This window comes from Indicator indicator, chromosome 7 (assembly GCF_027791375.1).
Source record: "Indicator indicator isolate 239-I01 chromosome 7, UM_Iind_1.1, whole genome shotgun sequence".
Lineage (NCBI taxonomy): Eukaryota > Metazoa > Chordata > Aves > Piciformes > Indicatoridae > Indicator > Indicator indicator.
Genome location: NC_072016.1, coordinates 31,342,947 through 31,367,314, shown reverse-complemented (window position 1 = coordinate 31,367,314; position 24,368 = coordinate 31,342,947). Strand labels below are relative to the sequence as shown.

The 24,368-nt window shown below is 41.4% G+C and overlaps 2 protein-coding genes across 2 annotated transcripts; both read right to left on the bottom strand.

Annotated features, from left to right (window-relative positions):
- Positions 1 to 316: 316 nt before the first annotated feature.
- On the bottom strand, positions 317 to 15,402 carry LOC128967835 (nucleolar RNA helicase 2-like). Its single transcript, XM_054382080.1, has 15 exons — positions 15,298 to 15,402; positions 14,427 to 14,693; positions 13,025 to 13,100; positions 12,161 to 12,339; positions 10,484 to 10,601; positions 9,397 to 9,582; positions 8,713 to 8,858; positions 7,111 to 7,260; positions 5,218 to 5,379; positions 4,391 to 4,510; positions 3,557 to 3,630; positions 3,198 to 3,357; positions 2,772 to 2,906; positions 1,642 to 1,686; positions 317 to 788 (listed from the first exon to the last, which is right to left on the bottom strand). The coding sequence occupies exons 1-15, from the start codon at positions 15,400 to 15,402 to the stop codon at positions 576 to 578; spliced, it is 2,136 nt and encodes a 711-aa protein (XP_054238055.1). The 3' UTR covers positions 317 to 575.
- A 164-nt stretch (positions 15,403 to 15,566) lies between these two features.
- STOX1 (storkhead box 1) lies at positions 15,567 to 22,744 on the bottom strand. The gene is given in 7 exon segments (XM_054382713.1): positions 15,567 to 15,773; positions 15,869 to 16,020; positions 17,569 to 17,806; positions 18,682 to 18,799; positions 19,109 to 19,146; positions 19,148 to 19,857; positions 22,612 to 22,744. Coding segments are annotated over 7 exon segments (1,596 nt in total).
- Between the last annotated feature and the right edge of the window lie 1,624 nt (positions 22,745 to 24,368).

The window sequence follows — 24,368 nt, the reverse complement described above, 5'->3', positions numbered from 1 at the left end:
GCCGCCTCACATAGAAGCTTTCAAAGCTACGTTAGATGGTCCAGTGCAAGGTGTTCCTGCCCCTGGCAAGAGGTTGGAACAAGATGATCTTTAAAAGGTTCCTTCTGACACAAACCATTCTATGATCTAGGATTCTATACCATAAAAAAAATCTGTTCCAAGTATGTATACTCAAACTATGCCACTCAGCTTTGCCCAACACACGCTTTTAAAATCCCCTAACAGAATATGAACTTCTAAAATAGTATTTTATTTTTTTGGAAAATGTACAGTTTGAGGGGCAGTTAAGATGTATACATTATACAGTGAGCCAGGCTACAGTTTCAAATGCAACAAGACCTTCGGGAATAAAGATTTAGGTCTTACAGTTGGCAATACACTAAAGAAAGGAAACAGTAAGTTTTGTTTTTCTGGTGCTCTTTAAAGTGAACAGAATCTTGTTTATGACCAAAGTAGTACTGAGGAAAAACAAAATCTATGACCTTTTTTTCAAGTGGTTCAAACACACTGGAACAGCCTATTTTAATAGGATATAAAATACTGCAGTCCCCTTTTTTCACTTTGGATTGTCAAAGTTAACGATCAAATGCTCTGTCAAAACTTCGTTTCTGGCCTCTGCTTCTGAATCTGTTTCTACCAGAGCCACCACGCCGCCCATTCCTGGAGCTTGAGAAGCTTCGGCTGTTTCCTCCGCTGCTGCCTCCTCCTCCTGGTCGCTGTGATTCCACTAACTCAGGTAATTCAGTTGCCACGCACAAACGCCACTGTTTGGAGTCTTCCCATCTCGCCTATTGAGACGGCAGACAGCACATTAGATTCTAGGATTGCAAATACAGGGTATTTCACAATTCCTAAGGTAGCTCAACTGAAAAGGTGAAACTATAAGCTAATATAGGGGATTCAAGCTTCTAACTAAAGTGGTCACCACTGGTTTCAAAATGTTAATCATTAGAGCTACAGCTGTCTGAGCATACCTCAGATATTGTTGAAGAGAATGGAAACCTACCTTAGAGCTTTATAGACCAGCCTCATCAGTAAACTCTTTCCCCACCTTTAATTTATTAAGGAAGACCACTATAATGATTACTGATCACACATCCACACCCTCCCCTCAACTTCCCTAATCCAGAATCAAACATTGTTTTTGTTTTAGGAGTGAATAAATACTAGGGCATGAGGGTACAGATATGCACTAAGGGAGAAATACCTGAAGGAAAGATTGGAAGTCTAGGGAATTTTGGCATGGGAACACTAATTCTGCCAAGCAAAAATCTGCAATTCACTTTTCCATGAAGAGAATTCTGGGTGAAAAGAATTGGGAGTGGGGAGCAGAAAAAATGGGATTTTATAGTGTACCAAAATTCATTGCCCACAAAGATTAATCCAGCAGCAGTAACAAGGAGTGAATTGGTCACACCACCACTCTTCCTACTGCAAGAGTTTCAAGCTACAGATTTTTGGTCATAGGGGAGTGCTTCAGTAAAGGAACACTGCATGCTTGTTCTATTCTTCAGTTCCTTCAAAGCCGGTCCATTTGCCACTAAGAAAGCCAGGATACAAGCTACGAAGTATTTTCTGCCTAACCCAGTCCAGCCAGTTTCATCTACAGTCTGCTGTAGCCAGAAATTTCAGTGAACGTACCTCTATGTCCTTTTGGTCTGCTGCAGGAATATCAAAGCACACACCCTAAAAAAAAAAAAAAAAAAAGAGAGTAACTTTAATGCATACAAGTCTAGCCTTTTAACTGACTGCAACTGAAAAAAAAAATGCAGCCTACAAAACTATGTATAAGAACAAACAGGGTTACATTTCAAAGTGGTTTTTAACAGAGGTTGAACACTGAAAGCTGCAGCAGTAAGTCTCAAAACACCAATACTTGTACTTCCTGAATGTTGTCATCAGAAAAAAAAAATGTAGTATATGGCTTCTGTGGTGGAATTTGATGTAAGTAAAGAATGCATGGCAATTTAGGCACGTGAAAGCACCAGAAAAATAAAGCAGCAGAATAAGGGATAAGAGAACAGCATGTGTTAACAGCACATGAATTAATTATCTAGATCACAGCATCTCTCCGCACAGATCAGTGTATGTTGAAAAACAAGAAATACACCCAGAAAAATACAAAGATGGGACAAAATAGAAACAGTGCCTAACCAAAAAAAAAAAAAAAAAAAAAAAAAAAAATCGACAAAGCAGGACAGAAGTATTCCTTGTCCTCTGTGTCACCAGAAATAACGCTGGACACATTTGTTGGCACATCCTCCTGTTAGTGAAAATGCATACAAATTCTGAGACAAGGAGAGTGAGGGGAAGCCCTTTTGTTTGAAACAACTCTCTCTCAGGGACCTTTCCTACAGTTGTTGTGACATTAAGTATGCAACCTAAAAATTAACTTCCTTTTTTTTTCAGGTACCAGAAATATGATGTACATGTTTGATCAGAACTGATTGTCCTAAGAAATCTTGCTCTGTGTTTTGTCATTAAGGCACAGGTAGCACAGTTTGTACCTTTCACCTCTTTTGCTGTACCTATATAGCCATGCTATATACTGCATTAAACCACCTCACCTCCTTAGCATGTCAGTGGAGCAGAGCCCTGAGCTCCTGAGATGCCTATGCCCTAATACAACAGTGAGGTCCATCCTTCTATCAGTCATGTCGTTATCAACAGAGCCTTGACTGGGGCAAAAAAGACTAAATATCTCCCCTAGTAATTGCTGAGAAAAGGCTACAACCAGAAGAAATCAGCAGCAAAGCTACAAAAAAGCTCACCATTTTTCCCTTGAGGAAACACATTCTGTTCACCTTCCGATCAACATCATCACCCAGCAGTTCTCGCAGTCTTCGCCAAGCATAGCTCATGTTGTTTATTTCTTCTGAGCAGCGTAGTATCATGGTAACAAATCCCTAAAGAGGAAGGAATGGGGCATGCTCCATTCTGTCACGGAAATGAACTTCAGAACATCTATCAGACACAAGAACCCTGCTAATTTACACTTTATAAGCTAAGTTTTCAAGTGAATACTGTTACAGGAGAGCAAGAATATTTATAGCCACAGGGTTTTTTTTTTACTTAAGCTAAATTGTTAGTTCCCATAAAGAAAACCATAAGGAGACAAATGACTGTCTAGTAAAACAACACAACTGTGTTGGGATTTTTTCAAACTCCAGACCAAACATTAGGCCATAGACCCTTACCGCATCCGAGTTCAGCAGGGAACGCTGTTCAATGGAAGTAGCGCCTGAAATATGGGCTAGAGCTGCTGCCAGAGCATTAACTGGTCCCTTTTCTTGTATTAAGAACCGAGCAGATTCTTTAAAATACTCAATAGCAGTTTGAGGAACAGAATCCAGACATCTAAATAATTAAAGCAAAGCAAAAAAAAAAAATTACAAAAATTATACACTAGTATTTACTAGCGTCTGGAATAGAAGGAAAACAGCAATCTAAGTCTTTAATAGCAATGAGTCAAGAGACATATCAAGGAGCAATCCAAATAGCCCTTCTGAACTTGGAAGACAGGAATATACAACTGGGCTTGAGTCACCAAACACACCTGATGGCATCTTTGCTGGAAGCCTTGATTATATCTGTTGCAGTAGGAACACCAACACGCTTGAATGTAATGCCCTGAAATTTAAAAGCAAAATACAGATAAATAACTCTGTTCTAAAGAAACAGTGTTTAACTCCAATGAGACAAGCATTTAAATTTATCATTTTTCTTCTTCTTTTCTCTTTTCCAATTCCCAGATTTTGCTGGTGAAAGTTACAAGGTTAAGCTTACAAGGAAGTGGGTAACACTTAAGAGACCTTTATGTACCAGATCAATTTAAACAGTCCAGTGACCTTAAACTGAAATCAATAGAGACAATTTTGGCAGATTCCAGGGAGAAAAAAACTTACACATTCTAAATTATTTGTCTTAGTCTGATTTACTTAGATTTAAGTACAAGTTACACAGCCTTTCTAAATGTAAGTCTTGAGCTTTCTGAGCCAAGACTAAACCACCTCATCCCAACTTAATCCCTCATTGGCAAGAAAACTACATGGAACGGGGCATGAAGTAACAGTTCTCAATAAAGCTACAAATTTTCAACTCACTGATTAGATGGCAGGCCAAACAGAATCCTTGTTTTTCTCACTTCCCCAGGTACAATTGTACTGGCACTTGCTGAAAAATGCTAGTGAACGGCATGAGATTCTGCAGTGCGATTCCTGTTCCACAGTAACAGCATACCCAAAGTCTGCAAGTTAACTGAACCTCAGCTGGGTGCTTTGTAAGCTATATTCTGAAACTGAACTACTGAGCAAAACATGAAGATTTGACATGCTACCCTAACACTAAATTACATTTGACTGCTCGTGATCAGAAGAAAACTGTATTTTACCGCTTTTTGTTCCACATATCTTAATTGATATTCTTCTTTTCTCTGATAAAAGCAGATACAGATCCCAGTCCGTCCAGCTCGACCTGTGCGTCCAGAGCGATGGATATAGGACTCCACATCCTTCAAAATAAATAGCTTTATGACTTATCTCTTGTCATTTAATTAAGTTATTGCATTCACCTAACTCAGATGCTTTTACAGCTAAGCTTGATCAATACACAGTATCTCCATCAGAGTATTAAAAATGTTTCACTACAGTCAAACAAGTAAGTTTTTTCATAACTCTCTAAAAATCAGTTTAGAAAACAGAATTACGAGCATGGGTCAATTAAGTCTTGTTTTGGCATCACCACAGAGAATATGAGAAAACGTTTTGTGTATACTCCTATACCTCCTATACCAATCCCACTCACTCTCCTGCACATCAACTTCAGATGTTAATAGCAAATTCACTGAAATTTATCTTCTTCCTTTTACACCCTCTTAACTTTAGCCAGGCTTCTCACTGTTGAGGTCTCCTCCTCATATGTGCCCCTACTTCAGGAATTGTCCTTACAAGACAAAAAGCCTTTCTTCACTTCCCACTGCTTCCAGACTTCCAACCATCATACATAGCTTTGCAGAGCCTTAAAAGAAGGCATTTTAAAGAGACTGTCTTTAAACATATTTACACACTCTGAAAAGATCCTCTAAGAAACTATTTCTATATATTGGGACATTGCAACATTGATTAACTCTCTGTAGTGAATACCATCACCTGACAGCATACAATACTTGAAAACAAGACTACAAGTTATTATGAGATACTCAACATAACAATCTCCTACCTTTGGTGGTGAACTTTGTACAACCAGGTCAACTTCAGGAATATCTAAACCACGGGCAGCAACATTGGTTGCAACTAGAACTTTAAATGAACCGTTTCTAAAACCTTTCAGTGTGATCTCTCTTTGTTTCTGAGGAATGTCACCATGCAATGACTGGCAATCCTGCAAAACAGTATAATTACTGGACTGTATCAAAATCCAAGACAGTGCTTCCTTTCATGGTCAGTTTTGGGTGCAATACCTTGGTATTGGATAGATACCATACGACAATATCTAGAAATTAATTATCAAAGTTTGCATTTTCGATGCCTTACAATATTTACTACACCCTTGTTATTCATATACCTTAAAAGACCTTTAACAAAGGTAGGGAAAGAGAATCACAGCACGTCTCTTATCTCTACTGTGACATATGAAAACAACTATGCCCTAACCTGCCACCCCCACCACCTATGCAAGGCTTATCTGTCTCAAAATAGTTATTGACAATTTTCTCAGACCTTCTCAGTATTCCTTTCACCCTCTTTTCCAAAATAGTGTTGCTTTTTAATCCCTTTGAATATATTAATTTCTCCCACTACCAACTTAAGCATTAAAGTATAAGTGGTCCTAAAAAAAAAAAACCCAATGAACTACAGCCTCAAAGATAATTTTTTTAAATCCAAACATTCTGAAAGTCCTTTTTTATCACAGCAATAACAAGTACGAAGACTAAACATTTCACACGTAAATAGAGAATTATTTGAAAAAATACTAACACAATGCTTAAAAAAAAAAAATTTTGTTCACAATGTTTAAAACCCCTTTTTGAGATAGTTTTAGACTAATGTCAGATGGTAAATGGATAGGCATATATTCTGTTAGCAAGCATTAATAGGCAAAACCAGAAACATCTAAGTAATCTCCTTCTCTTACTTGCCAAGATCAGTTCTGTTCTACCTTGCATACAAAAGATTTAGTACCACTAATACTGCCACCACCATAACATGGGATAAGCTTAGCTCCACGCTCAGGTTTAACTGTTACCGAGGTCATCTAGGAGTGGAGGAGAAACACTCCTGAACATAGTGGTGGCTGATGAAAAACCTTATCTCCATGAGAACATAATGCTCTACTGCTTTCTAGACATAACTTAATTCATATTCTTAGTGAAAACAGAGACAGAAAAAGTAGTCACTGTGGTACCACTGCCAAAACCTAGCATGCCGTGCCAGTGTCACGACACGTCATTAACGCTGCTTCACTGCATCAATGAGGTATTTTTCCACGAGAGCTGGAATGTGCCATAGCACAAACCCCAGCAGTACACTAGAGGTCATTCACACAAGATGGCAGATTGAATTCTTTCTGCGTATACATCTTTGAACTCTTCATAACAGCTAATTAACATCTTAATGAAAATACAAACACAGCCCCTGTTATATTACAGCTCTAAACTCTAATTGCCCCCCCAACACTCACATCAGCATCGCAGCTCAATAACTTCTATTCCATTACCATGACCTGTTATCCTAGTAGTCCATCAAGTCTAATTCCATTTTTCAATCCAAGACAGTCCTCTCCACAGAAAAAATAATTCACAACTGCTTCAGTTAAACTCAGTGAGAACTCTGAAGGAAGAAATCCTCTGTTAAGCCCAGTGCAGCCTAGTCCTGAAGTCCTTAATGCTGTAAACTTTCAACCAGTTTAGCCTTTTTTTTTTTTTTTTAAGTTTTGTTTGGCTTTTCTGGTTTGTTTTTTTTGGCAGTTTGAAAACTACGTGACTGCCTGGAAAAAACTGATTTATCCCCTCTAAAAGCCTCCCTTTAAAATTTCTGCAGCATAGGCCTGGTATCAGCATAGGATTGATACAACTCTGACAGGTTTTATTACTCAATACAGATTAGTAAATACCTGTTTGATTGAAGCATTCAGAGCCAGTTCATTTGCCTCCTTTTTGGTCTCACAAAAAACAATGGTCCTCCCATGGCTGCCACTGTAGACCTGAATGACATCTCCAATAACCGCAGCTCTCTGAGACCAGTGACACTCTATTGCCAAATGCTGTGGAAAAGAATTCCAGTATTTAGCTTACATAAAACGACAAGATTGGTTGGGGTCAATGATCTTAAATGTCTTTTCCAGCCTTAGTGATTCTATGAGATTTTTTTCTGAGATTTTTTTATTAATACATTTGAAGCTGTAAAATCCAGAAATACTGAAGAGTTATACAGTTTCCTGATGGGCAAAATACAGTAACTCGTGTTCCTAGAACACACAAAATATGTAAGGCTCTAATGTCCACCACAATTAGTCTAATAGTCATTGAAATCATAGAATCACAGAACCATAGAATCAGTCACGGTTGGAAGAGACCACGAAGATCATGTACTTCCAACCCCCCTGCCATGGGCAGGGACACCTCACACCAGATCAGGCTGGCCAGAGCCTCATCCAGCCTGGCCTTAAACACTTCCAGGGATGGGGCCTCAACCACCTCCCTGGACAACCCATTCCAGGGTCTCACCACTCTCATGGTGAAGAACTTTTTCCTTACATCCAGCCTGAATCTCCCCACTTCCAGCTTTATTCCATTCCCCCTAGTCCTGTCACTACCTGATAGCCTAAAAAGTCCCTCCCCAGCTTTCTTGTAGGCCCCCTTCAGATACTGGAAGGCCACAATAAGGTCACCTCAGAGCCTTCTCCTCTCCAGACTGAACAGCCCCAACTCTCTCAGTCTCTCCTCACAGGAGAGGTGCTCCAGCCCTCTGATCATCCTGGTGGCCCTCCTCTGGACATGTTCCAGCATGTCCATATCCCTCTTGTAATAGGGGCTCCAGAACTGGACGCAGTACTCCAGGTGGGGTCTCACCAGAGCTGAGCAGAGGGGGAGAATCACCTCCCTTGACCTGCTGGCCACACTTCTCCTGATGCAGCCCAGGATCTGGTTGGCTTTCTGGGCTGCAAGTGCACACTGACAGCTCATGTTGAGCTTCTCGTCCACCAGCACCCCCAAGTCCCTCTCCTCAGGGCTGCTTTCTAGCCAGTCACTGCCCAGCCTGTATTTGTGCTTGGGATTGCCTCGACCCAGATGCAGGACCCTGCACTTGGTCTTGTTGAACCTCATGAGGTTGGCTTGTGCCCACCTCTCCAGCCTGTCCAGGTCCCTCTGGATGACATCTCTTCCCTCCAGCATGTCAGCCACACCACACAGCTTGGTGTAATTGGCAAACTTGCTGAGGGTGCACTCAAATTACAGTAAGAGATTTAAAAAAAAAAAAAAAAAAAAAAAAAAAAAAAAAAGTCCTATCACTTTTTAAAGCAAGAAAAGAAAAAAACAGGAGATGTTACACCATTTCACTAGAGGACAGTACAGGGTGCAAGATTTTTGCCACAGTTCTGTCAAAATAACTTTCAACATCATTCTGTACCTTTTACTGTACCTTAGGATGGGATGACCACTTCTAGCATAAAGGAAAAGGCCTGAAAACACTCCATATTAGATAGATTACTCACTTCTACTGTTGTAGCAGCCTTTTGAGTTCTTTTCCCAATAAGGTCAATCTGTTCATATTTAGACTTCATGTATTTCTTAGCCACATCATACACCCAATGTGGGCAAGTTGCAGAAAACAGTAGGGTCTGGGGATTGTCTTCTGAATCTGAAAACACAGAACAATGTTCACCAACTTGCTATCTTTCATCTTATAGATGCATACAAGTTGATTATACAGGTTAATAAAAATCTGAGGTCACATATCACTATATAAAGTAAAAAAGGCAGTTCTGTTTTTTAAATTTATGCATTACTAATATCTGGAGAAAAAAATATCCTAGAAACATCAGTTTTCAATGGTAGAAAGAAATTACTTTGACCAAAAACCCAGTCTATTTTCAAGCAGCAAAAAGGGTTAAAAAGCTTCTAATTCCTTTTAACATGAAAAAGTGCAAGTGCAACTTATAGATAGGGATCTGTAAAGAACTTTTTGACACCTAAGTATTGGATTTTAAGCTTTGCAAAAGTCATGTAAGCAATTCCCATTTACACAATGCTTGCTCATGTACATTTCTAATAATATTTAGTATTTGACAATTTCTAAGAAAGCCACCTGGCATCTTTCAGAAAAATATACCTGAAATTTAGCAGACTAAATTATTACTACTACTATTTGTTACTATTTGTTTAAATATTGAGATTACCCTTCTTGTATGCAACACGTAAAATGTCTTCCACTTGCTCAGCAAATCCCATGTCCAGCATCTGGTCAACTTCATCAAGAACAACATGTTTGACCTTGGTAAGGTCCAGCTTGCCATTCTGAAGATGGTCTTTGATTCGACCAGGTGTCCCAACCAAAATGTCAATGCCATTTCTCATGAGATCAACTGATAGACAGGAAACAGCAGAAGAGATAGCAGTGAACTAGGGAGCATCCTCTACAATAGAAACACAGGGTAGCTAAAAAGTAACAAAAGAATTTCTTAAACCATTCATAAGTACTCTCCTTACATATCTAAGTGACAATAAATAATGAACAGGAGAAGAAAACTTGGGTGGGAAAACGAAGTCCCAGAACTGACAAGGCAGAAGTTCTACTGCTCTCCCTAAAGCAAAAAATATTTCCCACCTCCCTTCTCTCTCCTCCTGACATAAATAAAGTAGACACAACATTTAGATTTTAACATACTTGGGAAGTACTCTTCCCAACTTCCCAAATCGTCTACCTTAACTGGAAACTTAAAAAAAACCCAAACCAACCAACTCCTTATTTATCTGACTATCCAAACTAACTGAAATCACTTCCTTCCTTAAGAGCAGCAAGAAAAAAAAGAAATCATCCCTAATATGTGAAGATACATTACGATGAACCATGTTATTTATTCCTGTTCTCATCTGTTTTGTCCACAACCATCAGGACAATACATTATGCTGTCATAATAAAATTCTTCTCCATTTTACAGATCCTCTAGGTATCACATTAAAAAAACCCCACACCCACCCATCACAGCTCGAAGACTAAACATTTTTTGAAGAAAAAGTTTACAGGAACCTAAACACTTTTTACACATGCAGTATAATCTCTTTAAAGAACATGAGAAGACAAGGAACATCAAAAATATAATCGAGCTACATTTATTTCTCACCATAAGAAGCCAGAATCTGAGCTACTGAATTCCCCGTGAACTCTCCAGTTTTTGAGCTAAAAGTGTATGTATGGAAGGACCCATCTGCATTCCTCAAATGTATCAGTCAACCAACATTTTAATTACTACTGATTTCACTTACTTTGTCCATTGTACGGAGTTCCTCCATAAAAACAAGCTACTGTTAGCTTTCTTGTGATGTCTTTAAAATCTTTGGCAACCTGGTTTGCCAGCTCCCTCGTTGGGCAAAGAACTAGTACCTACACAAAAAAAGACCAATACATGCTCCCTCAGCATAGCTTCTGCCAAGAAACTGTTATACTTCTTATGATTACTTTAAGTTTGACCACTCACATTAAAAAGAAAAAAAAAAGAAGCTGGTTTAAATAGTCATCTAAGCAAAGATTAGAGAAACACAAGTCTCTTGTAACACCATTAATCTCCTTCAGCACAAAGTTATTTAGGACAGGCTTTTTAAACAAGAGAAATAAAATCAAAGTACCTTTTGTCTACGTCTTGAACAGATCAGCTACAAGTTTTCTTCTATGAGCATACATGCTGTTTGATTACAAGACTGAAGGATTTGGGTAACAAAAGGTGCTTCACACATGCTCAATAATGCCTTATGGTCCTGTAGGAAGGTGTAAGAGCTATCAACTGTCACTCACCTTCCCTGTGACTCAGGGAAACTTATGGTCAGTGTCTAAAGCTTACGTTCAGTGTGATTCTGGAGCCTCTGCTGACATCCCTGCAAAAACAACAGAGGAACCATCCTCTCTTCCAATAGACAGGGTTCACTACAGCTGACAGACAAGCTACTAACTAGGAATATTAACTAATAAAGTTTAATGTGACTGCAGTAATCCTCTCAAACCTGACATCCATGGCTAGACAAAACAAACCCTGCAGTCCTTATCCTGTTACTTGTTTAAACACAAAAATACATTACAAAAAAGAAAGTGGTGTACCATGGTCGAATAAGGCCTGAAATCCTTTTTAAGACTCGCAACTCCCTCAAAGAAAGCTTTCCCTTCTCTGCAAGACTCATAGATCTAAAGCAAACATTCTCAGGCACACAGCCAACATAATGGGCAGATGCAAATAAAAGAGCTAGAACTAGTTCTGGAATGAGTTTCAGGTAATCTACGGGATGAGTGACACGATGAAATCAACTGACAAAAAAAAAAATCCATTACTGATGGGGATAAGATAGGCTTTGGCCTATTAGTTTCATAGGGCATCACACTAAAAAAACAATTGCTGAAAAAAAAATAGATGGTATTCCCTTGAAGAATGCAGACATCTCATAATGAGTCTGTATTCTCTGGAGCAGAAGCTTCAGCATCTGGTGGTGGTCCTAGTGAAAACAATCTATTTTTAAAACTGCTCCTTACAAGGTTAAGAAGTGTGTTTAAGCAGACAGCTTTTATCAATCAGAAAAAGTCACTAATCCATAACTTATCCAGGAGAAAAACCAAGTATCCTGTAATCACTGGGCCCAAACAGGCAAGGTGACTGAACAAAATTAAATAGGAACACATCCAATACCTATAGTTTTGGTCCCCCTGTATACAGAAAAAGAAATTGACAAGCATATTGATTTGTTTTGTTCTTTTAGTTTAGAGGGTATGAGGCAGCACCGAATGCAGGCAAAGCCAAATAAATGCAGCTGTCAAAGAATCTTTAATGTGGATTTGCTTATCCCTGCGGAAACTTGAAGAACCTTTCCTGCAGGTCAAAACTATGAATTACTCTAACATAAGACAAAAGATAAACATCAGACTCTAACAAAATCAGCACCCTAACCAAGCATAGTTACCTTTGGTGAACGGCCTCTTCTTCTTTCCTGTGAGTCTCCCTGAAGCTTTTCAGTTAAAGGAATTGCAAAAGAGAACGTTTTCCCTGTTCCAGTCCGTGCCTGAGCAATTACATCTTTGCCAGCATATACTGGGTCGAAGGTCTTCACTTGCACGGGAAATAGGTACGTCACTCCCCGAGCTGTGACAATTTGAACAGACCGCCTTAATATGATCATTTTACAAGTGTTTTTTCATTCTCTTCAGAGAAAGTTATCCCAAGCAGAACTTTCTGCAGCTCTGAAATCAGGACTATATTATTGCCTCCACAATTTAATTACACAGGTCATCTGTCAACACCCTGCAACTGTCTATTTGATTCTCTAGCTGGGACAGATGAAGTTACTATCCTTTAATGACAGCCGTAAGTACTGTGGCTTTATTTATGTAATATGCCCTATTTATCTATGAAAATCTTTTCCTTTGAAATGAAATATACATCAAATCCACAAATCCACTCCTTCCCTTAGTTGACACTAAGTGATTAACAAACTAGTGTCAAAGACACTAAATGTAAATGGATTTCCTTTACTCATATTGAAATAACTTTTAATTGAAAAATTCTTTTATTGTTTTCTGGGTTTTTTTTTAAGATTACGTCACTTAAAATGCTATTGTAAAATCCAAGCTGGGCAATACTGCAAACAAAACAAAATCTGTGTTCAAAGATGTATTTACAGCAGGCAATCAAAATGCCTCTGTAGAGCATCTGTCCTTGTGTACACACAAGCAGAGCACATCTACAACACTCACTGAATATACTGAGCATAAAAACACAGGACAGGGGTAACTTACTTTCTGTGGTCACAACACGCCAAGAGATTTACCTTGAAGAAGCTGAACAGTCCCTTTGGAAATTGGAAAATTGGAGAATGCACCCTCTTTCTGTTCTTCAGTCATCTCCTGTTAGGTAAACAATAAAGCAGGTAACATTCCACATAACTATCGTATGACAATCAGAAAATTCAAGATAACAGCATAGGCACTGATGTCATACCTAAGGGTCAAATTTTCAGCAACACTACCACAGCTGCAGCTAAAGAGCCTTCTTTGTTTTACGTACCACCATATTTCAAAGTGAGTTAAGAGTGATCTGTAACTTAACATCCTTTCATATCTAATAGCATAACTCTGTAAATGCAAAACACCCAAATTAAAACTCCAAAACCTCATAATGACATTTTCACATTCTATTTGGAATGATTGCCTATTGGTCTAACAGATTATGCTACAATACACAAGCATACTATCTAGCCTACTTCCTACTTCCCAACTATAAAACAGCACAGTAACTTACAGATAAATGGAATCCAAAAGAATAACATTACAAAGGAGAGCATCAAACATAACCGTTTAGCAACGCATCACTTTCATATATGTTTTACCACCACAGTGATTAAAATACAAAGCTAGAGGAAAGAATGCTAACCCTGAAACTCTGGATGCTTTGTGAAGCATCAGTTGGAACAAGAAACAAAAAAAGCAAACAAAAACCAAACCAACCAACAAACAAACAAAAATCCCAAAACCAAACAAAAACATAAAAAAACCCCAACCACCAAGAAACAGAACATAGAGGAATAAAAACCTTTCAGAACAAACTTTAGGTACAACAATGAGTTTCCCTTCAAAAAACCCAGCTGTTCATGTCAAGTAATTTTAAAGGAAAGTAAATTAAGTAGAATAGACGTAATAAAAACATTGTTACAGAAAAGACTTAAAGGCTTACAAACCTCATGATACATGATATATAATTAAGTTAAGCACCATCTTATTACATGAACAGCTACTGTTTAACAAGAGATATAAAAACATATTAATACTTTTCTTTTTCCACTGGCCAAAACCAAGTAATTCCCATTTCACTTGACATGTACTTAATATACCCAAAAGAAACTACTTAAACTGTATTTGTGGCAATTACAGGTACATCTAACGATGCTGAATCATATTAAAGCACCATCTCACTGCAGCTTGTCGACCTGCATGGTAGCATAACACTGATACAATGGTGCACTGACCTAGAACTTCACAACTCCCATAACTGAAAATTTTTGCAAATGAGCAACAGAAGGGACAGTTTATGTAGCTTTAAATGCTGAAAATTTCTAGCAGTCTTCCCACTAACTGGGAGAAAGGGGAAAAAATAATGTGCCCTACACTTAATCCTGTTGCAAAGCAGGAGTTAAAATCTAAAACACATCACAATAAGTAAGTCCTTAGTTTTACCTGCTCTTGCTCGCTGTCTCCCTCACCACTTGACGTTTCACTGGAATTACTGTGTCTTTTTTTGTGGGAGGATTTAAGGCTTAAGGAAGATAATCTCGTGTTCTCCGGGCTTTCTTCTCTCGTATCACCGTTTTGTTTAATTCTACTCCTTGATTTCTTAAGTTTCGGGGAATCAGCCTCATCGTCCGACTGCTCACTTTCCTCCGTCTCAGCCTTTCTCTTCCGAGATTTCTCATGGCGTTTCGATTTCTTCTCTTTTTTCTCCTTCTGGTAAGGCACAGCGCAACGCAGCGATAAATTAAATAAAGGACAGAATCCGAGCGACACAGAACAAACAAGACGCTGCAGAGCACTCAAAACTAAAAGCCTATGTCCCTGTTATTGACGAGGGGGCTGGCAGGAAGCAACAGATCCCACCCCGCCGCTGCGCAGGTGCCGCCCGGAGGCATTTTCCTGCCCATGAGCCACCCGGGCCTTCATTATCGGCACACTTCTCCTCATAGCGTGCATCCCAAAGCGCTCCCTGGGCCACACCACGGCGAGGACAGCCCCACGCCTGTCCCAGCCGACCCACCACCATCACCACGCCCGGGGGCAGGGCCGTCGCGACACGAGGCGGGGCCCACGCTCCGGCGCCACAGGCCATGCAGCTCCGCCGACCTCCCAGCAGGCCCCACCACCGCGCACGTGGCCGGCCCGGTCCGCCCCGTGGCCGCCGCGCCGCGCAGACCCGCCCTAGCCCACACCAGCGGAACGAGCGACACGAGGAAAGACCCACTGGACACGAGCCTCAGTGTGCAGGCGAAAAGGCGCCGCACGGTCAGGCCGGGCCGTAGCCACCCATGGAAGGTCATGGAGCCCTGCCCAGTACCTTGCGCCGCCGGCGGCTACTCTCCTGAGCTGACTCGGTCTCCATAGGGTACTCGGAATCCGACTCGGCCTCGCTGCTGGCGCTAAATCGGGTGGCTTCAGGCATCTCCGCTCACCTCTGCCACGCTGCGCTGCTGCCGGCCGCTCTGTGACAGAAGCAGGCCCCGCCTGCTTACCCTGGTAAGGCGAGGTGGGACTACACTACTCAGTCACAGCCCGACAGCCAATAGCTTGCCACCCCCGCCGCCGGACTACAAGGCCCAGCATGCCTCAGCGGGGCCTCTTCCCCGGACTACAGCACCCAGCATGACCTGCGCCGGCGAGGAGAGACACGAGCTCCCCCGCGTGCTTGGGAGCGCCCGCCATGACGGGCGGGGGTGGGTAAGGGTAACGTCCTCCAGGCCGGCGGCAAAGCGGCTCTTCACTGGGGATTGCCTCGTACCGTAGCCCCGCTAGGCCCGTGAAACCCTGGCAGGGCTTTTTAAAGAAACGGAAAAGGTGCTGACAGAGCGGTAGCGTGAGGCACCGAGGGCAGGAAGGGAAGAAGAAGCCTGAGGGAAAAATCCTGGTACCGGCCCTGGACTAAGGCAGACGGGAGTGAGTGCTGCAGGGCTCTGCTCAGCCGCAGCTGGCAGGGTTTCTTCCGTTTTTTCAAAGCCGAAGCCACCTTTTCTAAATGAAATCTCCAACTGATAATGAAAACTTCGGCCTACTGTCTCCATAACTACCGAAGACAACTTTTCAGTAAGGAAAGAGCATAACACAGTCAACAGTAGGAACAAGTACCTCAAAAAGATTTGGAAGTGCCACAGTGAAACGAGTGCAGTCTGCTTTTAACTGCAGGAAGAACTCAGCAGCAAAAAGTCAAAATTAGTCTTACAAATGAAAATCTGTAAAGCAATCCTGGTGGCTGTCAGGATAGTGATCCCTGAAGGAAGGGTGACTGGGAGCAGAGCAGTGGCAGGGTTCCCCTCAAAACACTACCACTGACCCTACCTGATATCTCCTACACCAACACGTTTTCATTTGCAAAACTGAAATCCTGTTTGCCAGATAGAAACACACAAGGCAGATTCGGAAGGATGCTGAGATCTCTTCAGGACACAGTGAGACAGCCTGGGAATTCAAGAAATTTTTGTAGTACCTGTGTAGCAAGGTGCGTGCCAATCTTCTTGGTGTGTTTTGTTTTCTGATGGGACCTCAAGAATTGCAGCATAAGATAGTCCTGTCCAACTGATACAGTTCTTATTAATGGAGGTTAATGTGTTCCAGGTTAATAAAGTGATGTGAATGCAGTCTAATACTTCTTGGTTGATAGTCAGATGGTATTTTACAGTTTAGATTTTGGTTGAACACCTCCATAAAGCACTTTTTACTCTTTGCCTACAACGGGGAAACTGTGACAATATCTGTAATGTCATGTTCAGCTGAACCTGCCTGCTAACAGGAGTTTTTGAATCACCAAGTTTAACACTGAGTTTATCAATCACCGTATTTCTTGGTGTTTCTGTACTTAGCCATTTCCACCTGCAAGGCAGAACTCAAATTATTTTTCTGGCATGTGAACACAAAATATAAACAGCAACATTTGCACATTTAGGGGGAGTATTCATGTAGGATTACATGGTAGAACTGGGCTGCATCAAAAGCAGGGTTGCCAGCAGATCAAGATAAGTGATTCTGCCACTTCTGCTGCTCTGGTGACACCTCATCTGGAGGACGTGTCCATTTCTGGGCTCCTCAACACAAGAAGGACACAGATCTGATAGAATGGGTCCAGAGTAAGGCCATGAAGATGATCAGAGGGCTGGAGCACCTCTCCTGCAAGCACAGGCTTGAGGGAGTTTGGGCTCTTTAGCCTGGAGAAGGCTCCAGGGAGACCTTAGAGCAGCCTTCAAGAGCCTGAAGGGGGCTGGAGAGGGCCTGTTTACAAAGGCTTGTAGCAATGGGAGGAGAGGTAATGGTTTTAAACTAGAGAAGGGTAGATTTAGATTGGACATTACCAAGAAGTTCTTTACTACGAGGGTGGTGGAGGTTGCCCAGCGGGAAGGTAGAGGGCCCATCCTTGGAGACATTCAAGGCTTGATGGGGCTCTGAGCAACCTGATCTAGTAGGTATTGTCCCTGTTTACTGCAGGGAGGTTGGACTAGATGACCTTTAAAGGTCCCTTTCAACCCTATGTATTCTAGGATTATATGATTCTATGATTTACAGCAATATTTCTGACTAGCTGTGGTTGTTAATTTGAAGATAAAACATCAAACATAGTTACATGTGTTTTCTTTCTTTGGGGAGTCAATTCCACTGTCTCCTGTAATGCTGTGGTTTTCCATCCCTTCTGAGTGCTTCTGTCCTGATGTCACAGTGCAGGCATCCTTTAAAAAGAGATCTTTCCCCAGAGGGTTTCTTTCTTCTTCAACCTGTGAGCCCAAAGCACAGCATGCCACTACTGCTCCCACCTCCTAGGTGAAATTCTGCAAAGTGTCAGCATCTGAGTCAGCCTCATTAGCCTGCAGAAATCTGCTACAGCTGGAGCCTTCATACAGTTATTCAGGCCAGTTTTTAATTCCTTTCTGTGACCTGTTGGAAGAACCTGACTGCAGAAATAACTCCCTTCTGGGAAATCTGGTGTTGGATGCCCTTTTGAGCCATTTATCGATTCTGCAAAATTAGCACTTTCCTTACAAACAAGCTCTCCAGAGACACCTTTATTTAGAATTGTGTTGCACTGGGCTCCTTAACAGTTATTTAGGTACAGCTTTTGCACCAGCTGTATTCCTGTCTCTTATAGCTGAAAAAGCATGGCCAGGAGGCAGGTGACATGGTTCAAAATTGTCATCGAGCTGTAATGAGTTACAGGTGTCACCATCCTGTGCTTTTTGATACAGAAGATGACAGTTATCAGTAAATCCTTCACTTTCCAGCTTCACTGGTCATGAGTGACTGGCACAGTCATATTTAAATATAAGTTCACTCTTTTTATCAGTCTTTTGTCTGTATTTCTCACCAGTTCTTTTTACCAGGTTATAATATAATTTGAAAGATGGACAGTTTTTAATTCTTCTGCTGTCCGATCTAATAACTCATATACAGCATCAGCTTTGCTCCTGCAACAGTCATCTTTCAGATGTAATGAAAATTGTGCATCTTCTTTACATACACCCTCAGTGTAGGAGCAAGGGGATTTTTTAATATCCCCCAGATCATTTTTGATTGTTCTTCTGTAGATGTTTTCTTCAGAAAGATTACTCTCCAGAAAGCATTTACTTTTATTACCTGCTTGCAAAATACTGCCTTGGGGAAAACTAAAGCTTCCTCTTAAACTACCTGTCTTTAGTTGGAGGGAAGACCTACTAGGGTGGAGTAGTTTACTGCACTTAGCTACATCAGCCTGCTTTTCAGTAGCCAGCTTTTCATGTTTGTAATCAAAGTGTTTTGGGGAGTTCAAGGACTTTGGCCTTTGAAAAGCCCTTTCTGGCTTTCAAGTCCTGGACTTGAGCTGACTGTTAACAGCACCTTTTTACCCCTTTGCACAAAAGCTGTGTCGTCTCCATGACAGACCCTGAAAAGCGTTCATGATATGTTTTTTATATATGATGTGGGATTCCACTGCTTTGTTGAATGGCTGTTGTTTTCTGGGAGGCAGTGAAAGGTTCTCTTCCAGTTTTGCATTTTTGGACATTAGCTCATGGATGTGAGGTTTGCTGTTGCTTCTGTTAATGTGCTTCTCTTTCTTTGATTTGGTTTTACTGGTGTATTTTGCTGGTTTGCTTTCTGTCTTTTGGCTATAGTCCTTTGAAAGATGGTTTTGCCTGAGTATTGACCCTTCAGCCGAGGTACCCTCACTGGTAGATTTTTTTCTGCTTCTCACACTTCTGCATTAATATTGTGTGTTTAATCAAATTATCAACTGTAAGGGTAGGGTTAATATGCTCGATGATTTCATGTTCAGTATCATGTGGAATATTATCTAAGTCATCGTCATCCCTGACTGGCCACTCCTGAGGAAGAAACTGGGCTGAAAAAGTGGAGTACTCCTTCTTATTTTTTTCTTTTTTAGAAGTGCTTCTCCAGAAAAGTCCAAGGCCAAACCTTTTGCTTTTCAGTTTCTCTTTCACAGAAGCCAGGGATTTGGTTGTGTCCCAGGAATGGTTTTCAGCAGACATGGAGATCCCTTGATTTTGAATGGAAGGCTTCAATTCACTGTGGCCTTTCCTTCCTCCTCCATTAGGTTCAGGGTTCATTAGGTACCGATGTCTTATGCCAAGCATATTCTGGTCAGGGAAACAATGGCAGGATCTGTAATGGAATACTGTAGAAATGTTTTCTTTCACCAGGTTTGCACAGCACTCAGTGTTTACCAGGTAAATGATGGAAGGCAATGAACAGCAATAACTGTTCTCCAATGGCACCCCTCTCTTGTCTTCTGTGGTATTATTTGGGATAAAGTATGTGTTGGGAGTCACAATGAAGTATCCTTCTCCTGTATGATAGATTTTCCTTTCTTTAACTAGAGTGCCAAGGGTATTATATAAGATTTTGTGGGAGGGAAGTGCAATGCCTGTGACAGAGATACAGATATTTCAAATCAGAAATAAGTTTTCAAATAAAATGGGAGCTGGCAAAGAAATAACTTTCTTACAGCAGATCTGGAAGTCACTGAACATAAAACATCCAATATATTTAGTTCACAGGATTCCAGAAGAGGTTTGAAGCTGAAAAGTTTGATCACTGCACAAAAGGCAGGATTTTTTTAAATACAACACTTTGCTGAGCTTACAGAGCCAGTAATCGTTGTTGCATTCAACTCTCCCCTCCCACAGCCCTGTGCTCCCTGCAGAACAGGGACAGCTGCACTCTGCAGCAGCGTCCTCACGTTGGGCAAAGGCTGCCCCAAACCTTGGGGCCAGCACAAGCTACAACCCGGACTCAGGGAGAGCCCTTCTGGGCCATCCAGACGAGGGCAGCACGGAAACACCAACCAGTTGATGGCTCTGGGAGGTCTTGCAGATCGGTAAAACTCCTTTTAACTCTGCCACGACCGTTCCTCACTGATGAGGCCTAAGGAGGTAAAGACCAGCTATGTTTCTGGCTGTCCCTGCAGCACTGCTGTGATGGATCTTAGTATGATCTCCTTTGAATAAGGAAAGATGTTCTCTTTATATCTGTCAGGATATGATATCCACGAGAGAGACCTTTTACCAGGTACCAACCAAATGGTATCTTGTTCAAACCATTTCCCTTTTGGCAGGTTATTTAGCAGTGGCTTTTATCACTTTCTCTGAAGCTTCTGGTATAATTTTGTCCGATGACAATTGCTACTGAAGTTTACCTCACTGAGACTAATCTCAGCTATTGGTCTTCCCTCATGTGTCACAGTCTCAAATTTTTTAGTCAAATGGCATCTGATGTTGCTGCCCACAGGAATGAAAACTTAGCAAGAAATATCCTCTCTCACTACAAACTTGGAGAGAGCTACTTCTGGCTAACCTTAAAACACTACCTTATGATTGTTTCAGTGCATATCTAGACTATATCACGTTCCTGGCAGAGTTCCAGGCCAGTTTATAGGGATCCATTAAAGTTTTTCCCACTAGTGGTAAAACCTACCAGATCAACCTGTAACGTTTGCAGAACTATAAGCTTAAAAAGACTCAAAAGCAGCAGGTCAGTCTCAAACAAAACAACCTCCGGCAGAGGGCCACAACGAGCCTTTGCAAAGTCTCACATGCACACACGCACAGGCGATCTAAGGGAAATTTTTGGGCTCCCCGGCTCAAGAGATACAGAGACCTGCTGGAGAGAATCCAGTGGAGAGCCACGAGGATGATTAGGGGACTTGAGCATCTCCCCTATGAAGAGAGACTGAGAGCCCTGGGGCTGCTTAGTCTTGAGAAGACTGAGAGGGGAATCTTGTCAATGTGTATAAGTATCTGAGGGGTGGTTGTCAAGCTCTTTTTGGTGGTACGCACTAAGATGACAAGAAACAGCAGGTTCAAGCTTGAACATAGCAGATTTCACTTCAACATGAGGAGAAACTTCCTTACAGTGAGGGTGAGAGAATAGTGGAACAGGCTGCCCAGAGAGATTGTGGAGTCTCCTCTGGAGACTTTCAAAACAGGCCTGGATGCATTCCTGTGCGGACTACCCTAAGTGGTCCTGCTTTGGCTGGGGGGGTTGAACTCGATGATCTCTGGAGGTTCCTTCCAACCTTTATAATGTACTGTGATACTGTGAACATTTTTCAGATTTAAACAAAAACACAGTATTTAAGGAAAGTTGCCCCATCAGAAAAGAAGGATTAAAGTCGCTTCTTTTCATGAAAGAAGGGGCTTGAATTTGTTCAAACAAACATGAATTTGAGGCCAGTTGTATTTTTTTATAGTGAAACCAGCTCTTTACTCCCACCCGGTGCCTTTGCCATCAAAGTCAGCTATGTTCCTGTCTCTGAAAGGAGGACTCAAAGTCTGATCTGACACAATCTATTTTATGCTGTTCCAGATCTGCCAACTAAATACCTCATCTATGCTTTCCCACCCTGTAGAAAGAGCATTCACTCACAGAATCACAGGATGGTATGGGTTGGAAGGGACCTCTGGAGATTGTCTAGTTCTTCTAGTTCAGCCCCTCTCCCAGGTTCACTTAGGGCAGGTTGCTCAGGATGGCATCTAGATGGGCTTTGAATGACTCCAGAGAGAGACTCCACCACCTCTCTGGGCACCCTGTTTCAGCGCTCTGCCACTGTCATCATAAAGAAGTTCCTCCTCATATTTAGTTGGAAATTCCTATGTTCAAGTTTGTTCCTGTTATCTCTGTCACTGGGCAGGCACCACTGAAAAAAGACTGGCCCCATCCTCCTGACACCCACCCTTTAAGGATTTATAAGCACTGATAAGGTCCACCCCCCGTTTTCTCTTCTCCAGGCTAACCCACCCCCCACATCCCTCAGCCTTTCTTCATAAATCCTCTAATCCTCTTCATAGTCCTTTGCTGTACCCTCTCAAGCAGTTCCCTGTCCTTCCTGAACAGGGGAACTTAGAACTGAACCCAGTACTCCAGACAAGGCCTCACCAGAGCATTGTGCTGTTGCACTCACTTCCCTCTTATTGTCAAAGAAGCTTTATGAAAATCTCACAGGTTCTCATGGGTTGATGAGGAGTATGAACATTCATGTGTTCTACCTGTTACCTATTAATTTATATTCTTTCACATTGCCAGCTGTGCTTGTGAACATTCAGCAATTACTTGTCCATTAGCATAAACTCAAGCTTTATGACACAGTCACTATAAAAGGAGGGAGAAGTGAACACATTACCTGGATAATTTTTTACTAACTGCTCCATTAAAGCTTCCTGTGTGACCATCACACTGTCTGCATTCATGTCCAGTACAGTATGGCATATTCCTCCTGCCAGGGGAATGGAGCATGACTGTGAGAGAGGGTTCATGAGAGCAGGACTCACGTCACTTGTAGTCCGGGAGAGGAAAAATGAGTTTGAATGTAATAATGCTAGTTTTTTCTAGTAGCTGTGAATGATTTTCACTAGAAAATTCTTGTATTGCCCTAGGACAAGCACCTTGTCCTCAGGTAATCTTCTTCAGCAAATGACTCAAATATTTCTCAAGAGAAAGGAAATGGCTCTATCCATTTAGAGTGCCTTCATAACAAAGGCAACAGAAGGTTACTTTAAGCACGTTAGTTTGTTTGGTATTAAATTCCAGCTTAAACCAGCAGAGAGAGAAAATTAAGTCTGATAACTGCTGACTTTGTGGATGACTGTTTACATAGGAAAATATGCAGAAATATTTCTCTAAGCTAATGAAAAAAGTCAACATCCAATAATCTAAGTACAAAGTCTTTTAACCGAGTCAAAATACCAGTTAAAAAAAAGACCAGCAACAGAATTTTCCCTTTGTCAAGCGCACAAATTTGAACAGAAATGGGAAAAATTCCACTTTTAGACCAAGCTCTAGAACTAGATTATCTACTAGTAATGGGCAGAGGGCAAAAACTCTTGTTACAGCTGAATGCATTTTTTAGACTGCATCACGATCTCCCCTGGTGAGAGACAGTAATGTTTTCCCTGTTCTGCATGATGAAAACAGAAGCTTGGAGGAGCTGAAAGTGTGGCCCAGATCCCCCTGTAACTCTGTAGTCCCAGCTCAGCGTCCTGAAAAGGTTCTTAGTCCTTTGCCTCAGCTCCCCCATCCATAGAACACAAAGACAAATGCTGCCCTCTCCCCTTCACAAGATGAGCAAGTAAAGGCAAATTTCCAACACAGTACCAGTGAATGATGTAGGCAAACCTGAAGGAAGTATTTTCCCGGAAGCTGATAACAAAGCACATAGCAAGTACTCACCTGAAGTCTGTTCATACAGCAAGACAATGACCGCATACAACTTCTAATCCCGATGGTCTGTTCCCACTGCCTGCTGGTGTCCTGTGCTTCCCTGTTCTGTGTTGCACAGAAAGCCCCTGCATACCTTAGCTGCTAGAGCAGGCAGAAGGGACTCCTTGTTACTGCACAAAGATAAAACTAGTGTTAATGCTAACGGTAGTTTTCCCGCGAGTAAGCAGGGACATTTTAGATGAAATGATATTCACATTTCACTAAATGTGGGTAGTCAGTTGGATGACTCTGTAACCCGATAGTTATCCTTTAGGCAGAAAACTACAACACAACCATTTGTCTGTGTAAATGAATTAAACAACAGCACTTAGAAGAGCTTAAATTGCTCTTGACCTTTGTTTTACAACTCCTGCAATGTTCAACACAAAACACTCAGAAAGAAAAGTCCTGGTGTACAATTTCCTCAGTGCTGTTGCTAGGTTACTCTTTGCAGGTGCAGAAACCATTGCAAGCTCCTTTTTGGATGGGAAAAGACCATCAGCATTCAGTGATAACTCTTGTGAATCGCTGTCTCAAGGCTCTGCTGTAGGCACACCATACTGCTGCCAGTTTTACTGTTTGTTCCTGCAGAGCACCAGACTGCTAAGGAGTAAACCACCAACATTTATTCTTTATCTTTATTATTATTATGTTGCTATCATTGTCTGCATCTGCCTCTCA

Excerpts from the sequence above, each read along its gene's own strand:
- LOC128967835 (XM_054382080.1), bottom strand. The coding sequence starts at position 15,402 with ATGCCTGAAGCCACCCGATTTAGCGCCAGCAGCGAGGCCGAGTCGGAT. Across the intron at positions 3,631-4,390 it reads GATATGTGGAACAAAAAGCG|GGCATTACATTCAAGCGTGT; the intron begins GTAAAATACAGT and ends TTTAAATTTCAG. Across the intron at positions 789-1,641 it reads CAGACCAAAAGGACATAGAG|GCGAGATGGGAAGACTCCAA; the intron begins GTACGTTCACTG and ends CCGTCTCAATAG.